Raw genomic sequence first — 5,690 nt, forward strand, 5'->3', positions numbered from 1 at the left:
CGTTAAGCGCTTACTATGTGCCAGACACCAAGCGCTGGGGTACCCGCAAGTTAATCCGTTCGGCCCTGTCCCGATCCCGCAGGGGGTTCGCGGCGTTGATCTCAGACGAGGGGACCGAGGCCCCAGAGAAGCGAGGCGACTCGCCCAGGGTCCCGACGCGGAGCCGGGATCAGAACCCGGGCCCGGGCGCCGGGCCGAGTCGCTTCTCTAGGTTCGCCCTACAGGTAGGTGACCTCCACGAGGCCGGACCCGGTGGCCCCGGCGGGCGCCGGGAGCGGGGAGCCGTCGCGGTCCGGGGTGGCGGGCCTCCCGGCCAGCGGGCGCTGGGAGCCCAGCCTCCTCCAGCGGGTCAGGCGGACGGTGCCCGCCTCCGGGCCCCGGGGCGGCCGCGGCGGCGGGCGCAGGTCCAGCCGCACCTTACGCAGCCCCGGCCCGTAGCGGACGGCGACGACGATGCAGACGGCCAGCAGGACGAAGAGCGCCACGATGACGGCGAGGACGGGCAGCCCGTCCCCCTGCCGGGCCTCCCCCTTGGGGCCGGGCTGGGCCGTCCAGCCCCGCGGGTCCGGGGGCTCCGGCCGTCGCCGCCGCTCGCTCGCCGTGGAGCCGTTCATCGTGGGTTGGGCGGGAGACGGATTCCCAGAGGAAGGGACGCTCTCGGTCGGTCGGATTCCCGGGGCCCTTACCGGGCGCAGCGCGCTGGAGCGATGACAAAAATAATACCGGTGACGTTCGTTAAGCGCGTCACATACGCCCCGCACCGTTCTAAGCACTGGGGGACACGCGAGGGGATCGGTTTGGACGCCGTCCCCCTTCCGCGCCGGGCTCCCCGTTTTCCAGATGAGGGTACCGAGGCCCAGAGAGGTAAGGCGACTGGCCCGAGGTCGGAGGGCAGAGCCGGGATTAGAACCCGGCTCCTCCGATCCCCAGGCCCGGGGTCTTTCCACTAGGCCACGCTGCTTCTCGCTCGGCGCTCGGGAGGGTACAGTAGAACAATAGGACGGACGCATTCGCCGCGGTCATTCCGGGGCGGTCGTTCCCGGCCGGTCCACCCCATCGATCGATCGATCGAAGGTATTTACCGAGCGCTTACTAAGCGCGGAGCAGGGAGAGAGGCGGCGAGGGACGCGGACGCGAATGCGGTCGTTTCCGGGGTCCCGACCCTCCCGGTCAATCGCCCGATCGACGGTATTTATTGAGCCTTTACTCTGTACTCGGCGCTTGGGCAGAGTAATGAACGACAAGTTCCCTGCCCAGAGGGCCTACTTCTCACGGCAATTCGTTAAACCCTCAACTACGGTCTAAGCGCCGAGGTAGAAACAAGCTAATGCGGTCGGACGCAGTGCGTAGCCCTCCTGGGGTTCGCCGTCTCAATCCCCTCTTCACGGACGAGGTCACCGAGGTCCAGAGAAGTGAAGCGACTCGCCCGGGGTCACCGGGCAGAGAGGTGGCGGAGGCGGGACCGGAACCCAGGGCCGCGCTCCGGCCAGTGGGGGGTGGCGGTTAAGCCTCGGCCCTGCGGATAAGCACCCCGATTTACCAGCCCACTGAGGCACAACGCCGGCTTTGCGGGGGGGCGTCCCTCGCTTGGGGGCGGTGGGGGGAGAGCCTAACTCCTAGAGAGCGGGAGAATCTCCCTCAGAAGGCCCAGGGGGGCAATATAATAATAATATCGGTATCTGTTAAGCGCTTACTATGTGCAGAGCGCCGTTCTAAGCGCTGGGGGAGATCCGGGGTCGTCGGGTCGTCCCACGGGAGGCTCACGGTTCATCCCCCTTTGACGGATGAGGTCACTGAGGCCCAGTGAAGCGAAGTGACTCGCCCACGGTCACCCAGCTGCCAAGCGGCGGAGCCGGGCTTCGAACCCATGACCTCTGACTCCCAAGCCCGGGCTCTTGCCGCCGAGCCGCGCTGCTTCTCGTGAACACGGACGCCCCACCACGAGTGGCTCAGGGGAAAGAGCCCGGGCTTGGAAGTCGGAGGACGTGGGTTCTAATCCCAGCTCTGCCACTTGTCTGCCGTGTGACCTTGGGCGAGCCACTGGACTTCTCTGGGCCTCAGTGACCTCATCTGGAAAATGGGGATGAAGACGGTGAGCCCCACCTGGGACGACCTGATGACCCGGTGTCTACCCCAGTGCTCAGAACAGCGCTTGGCCCATAGTAAGCGCTTAACAAATACCATCACCCCCCCCTCCAAAGACCCCCAGGACGGGGCCCGGGCTTCCCTGCCCACGACCCCCACCCTGGCCCAAGACGGGGAGAAAACTGGGGTCTCCTCAGGAGTCCGGACACGTTTTAACCCCTCCACTGCGGCCCAGCGAGACGCAGCGTGGCCTGCAGGGAAGAGCCCGGGCTTGAGAGCGGGAGAACCTGGATTCCGATCCCGGGTCCGCCACGCCCCTGCCCGGTGACCTCGGGCACGTCGCTCCACTTCCCTGTGCCTCAGTTCCCTCGTCTGCTCCCTCCTACTTAGCGTGGGAGCCCCGTGTGGGACCTGGCTATCTTCTACCCGCCCCAGTGTTAGGCACAGCGTGGCTCAGTGGGAAGAGCGCGGGCTTAGGAGTCAGAGGTCACGGGTTCTAATCCCGGCTCGGCCACCTCTCCGCTGTGTGAGCAAGTCGCTTCACTTCTCGGTGCCTCGGTTCCCTCGTCTGTAAAATGGGGATGAAGACCGTGAGCCTCAGGTAGCAGCGTGGCTCGGTGGAAAGAGCCCGGGCTTGGGAGTCAGAGGTCATGGGTTCGAATCCCGGCTCGGCCACTTGTCAGCTGGGTGACTGTGGGCAAGTCACTTAGCTTCTCTGTGCCTCAGTTACCTCATCTGTAAAATGGGGATTAACCGCGAGCCTCACGTGGGACGACCCGATTCCCCTGTATCTCCCCCAGCGCTTAGAACAGTGCTCTGCACATAGTAAGCGCTTAACAAATATCAACATTATTATTACGATTAGGTGGGACGACCCGACGACCCCGAATCTCCCCCAGCGCTTAGAACGGTGCTCTGCACATAGTAGGCGCTTGACAGATACCAACATTATTATTATTCTAAGAGGGACTCCAGAAGGATGGCAGCAAAAAGCCGGGACAGTCGGTCGTACCTATTGAGCGCTCACTGAGTGCAGAGTGTTGTTCTAAGCGCTCGGGAGAGTCCAATGAAACAATAAACAGACACATCCCCTGCCCGCCAGGAGCTGACACAGGACACTACCGCCTGTTCCAGGACAGTTATAACCCCCGGGGCCTTCAGCCATTTACACAGCACAAATATTCAAATATTCACCCCCACACTCACTCATTCAATCGTATTTATTGAGCGCTCACTGAGCGCAGAGCACTGACTGAGCACTTGGGAAAGTCCAATACCACAATACCCAGTGACATCCCCTGCTCACAGTGAGTTCGCAGTCTTCCAGAAACACCCACACGTACGTGATGCAGTTATTTATTCGTATCAATATCCGTCTCCCCCTCTAGACCGTAAGCTCATTATGGGCACGGAACTGTCCGTTCTGTTGGACTCTGCTCTCCCAAGCGCCTGGTACAGTGCTCTACGTAGTAAGTGCTCGATAAATACCACCGTTTGATTCATATTCTCTCTCTCTCCCTCCCCCGACCACTCCCCCGATCTAACTAGCCACCCCCTCAACCTCCTGGACTCCTGACCCCGATCCTAAGTAGCCATTTCCCTGAACCCCCTGGTCTCCTGCTCCCCCTCCCCCATCCTAACTAGCCACCCCCCTGAACCTCCTGGTCTCCCACTCCCCCACCATCCAAACTAGCCACCCCCCTGCTCATTCTGGCCTCCTTCTCCCCCCATCCTAACTAGTCACCCTCTGAGCCTCCCGGCCTCCTTCTCCCCCCATGCTAACTAGCCACCCCCTTACTCATCCTGGCCTCCTTCTCCCCCAATCCTAACTAGCCACCCCCTAAACCTCCTGGCCTCCCTCTCCCACCCACCCAACTAGCCACCCCCTGAACCTCCCGGCCTCCCTCTCCCCCCCATCCCAACTAGCCACCCCCCTGCTCCTCCCGGCCTCCTCTTCCCCCCCGCCGTGCCCCCGAACGTCCCGCCCGCCCAGCCCCGAGCCGGGTAGCCGGGGTTGGGGGAGGGCGGGAAGGGGGCCCGGGGGCAGCGTGGCAGAGGAGGAACCCAGAATCTACCTTCATTTCCTGGGCCGTGGAGGCCGGGGGATCCGGGCTCTCGCCGCGGGGAGCGGAGGCGTGTGTCTGGGGGGGCTCCCGGGGAAGTCGGAGGCGGCGGGACCTGTCCCTCTCCTAGCCAGGACCTGCCACGTCCCGCATCTGAGGCCCACACACCTTCTGCACACAGACACACACACACACCCGCTGTGGTCACACACACACATACACAGTCACCCTCTCCCGCGCTTTCTCTTCCGCCCATCCGCGCTCTCTCGGGCCTCACCCTCCCAGCCCGGGCCACCCTTGTTTGCTTTTCCTTGGCCCGATGCATGGGCTCTTTGTGACAGTCCCAGACCCGGTCGCTCCTCCCCTCCTCCCGGGGCTGACACCCTCTCGCTTTTCCCCCCCGGTCTCTTTAGCCCTCTAATAATGATGGTGTTCGGGAAGCGCTTAACTCCGCGCCAGGCGCTGGGCTGAGGGCTGGGGTGGATCCAAGCAAATCGGGTGGGACACGGCCCCCGTGCCGTGTGGGGCTCGCGGTCTCAAGCCCCCTCGTACGGAGGAGGGAACCGAGGCCCAGAGAAGGGACTGGCCCGAGGCCCCGTGGCGGAGTCGGGATTGGAACCCAGGGCGCCCGACTCCCGGGCCCGCGCTCCTTCTGCTACGCTCTGCCCACAAAAAGTGCTCAGTTCAATGCTCAGTATGTGGAAGGCGCTGACTACAGCGCTCTGCATACAGTAAATGTCCGGTATAGTGCTCTGGACGCAATACAGAGTCCAAAACGGGCACTCAGTACAGGGCTCTGCACATTGTGGGCACTCAGTACGGGGTTCTGCCCACACAGGTGCTTAGTCCAGCATCCTCCGTCTTTTAGGTGCTCAGTCCAGTGCCCCGAACCCAGCCGGCGCTCAGCCAGTCCCGGAGGTGATGGTCAGCGGGGGACCCTTGGACCAAGTTCTCATGGGGCCGGGTGAGTCTGGAGAGTTCCCCGCCAGTTTCCTTCCATTCGTTCAGCCTTCCACCCGGAAGTTGAACCCACCCACGGCCCTGGCCCGGGACCACTCCCCCAAGATCAAAGGATTGACAGCATAACGGGAGGGAGTTAGGTTAGACTTTCTCCGAGCTCAAAGGACCGAAAGCATAACGGGAGGGAGTTCAGTTAGACTTCCAGAAAGCAGTATGGATGGGGGAATATGGGACCTCTGAGGGAGCCTGTGACCTTTCCAGCGATCGATCGATTGATTTTTCCTCCCCTGGAGAGTTTCGGGGGTGGGGGGAGAGGCCGGGCCGGGCCGGGCCGGAGCGGTTGTCCTGTTCAGAGACGGGGGGATGTGCCAAATGACCCTTTACCCTTTCCATCACTGCCCTGCCCCCATCCCTGAGCCACATTTCCTGAAGGTGTTCCCCCAGGGGGACCTGTGGGGCCTCCCTGGATCCCCGGAGCCAGAAGGTCATGGGTTCTAATCCCAGCCCCGCCACTTGCCTGCTGGGTGACCTTGGGCAGGTCGCTTCACCTCTCTGGGCCTCAGTGACCTCATCTGTCAAACG

At 63.0% G+C, this 5,690-nt stretch overlaps 1 protein-coding gene across 1 annotated transcript; it reads right to left on the reverse strand.

Moving 5' to 3' along the window:
* Nucleotides 1-218: 218 nt before the first annotated feature.
* On the reverse strand, nt 219-4,427 carry SMIM33 (small integral membrane protein 33). The gene is made up of 2 exons (XM_039910569.1): nt 4,161-4,427; nt 219-699 (listed from the first exon to the last, which is right to left on the reverse strand). The coding sequence occupies exon 2, from the start codon at nt 612-614 to the stop codon at nt 219-221; it is 396 nt and encodes a 131-aa protein (XP_039766503.1). The 5' UTR covers nt 615-699; nt 4,161-4,427.
* Nucleotides 4,428-5,690: the final 1,263 nt, after the last annotated feature.

Source organism: Ornithorhynchus anatinus, chromosome X2 (genome assembly GCF_004115215.2).
Source record: "Ornithorhynchus anatinus isolate Pmale09 chromosome X2, mOrnAna1.pri.v4, whole genome shotgun sequence".
NCBI lineage: Eukaryota > Metazoa > Chordata > Mammalia > Monotremata > Ornithorhynchidae > Ornithorhynchus > Ornithorhynchus anatinus.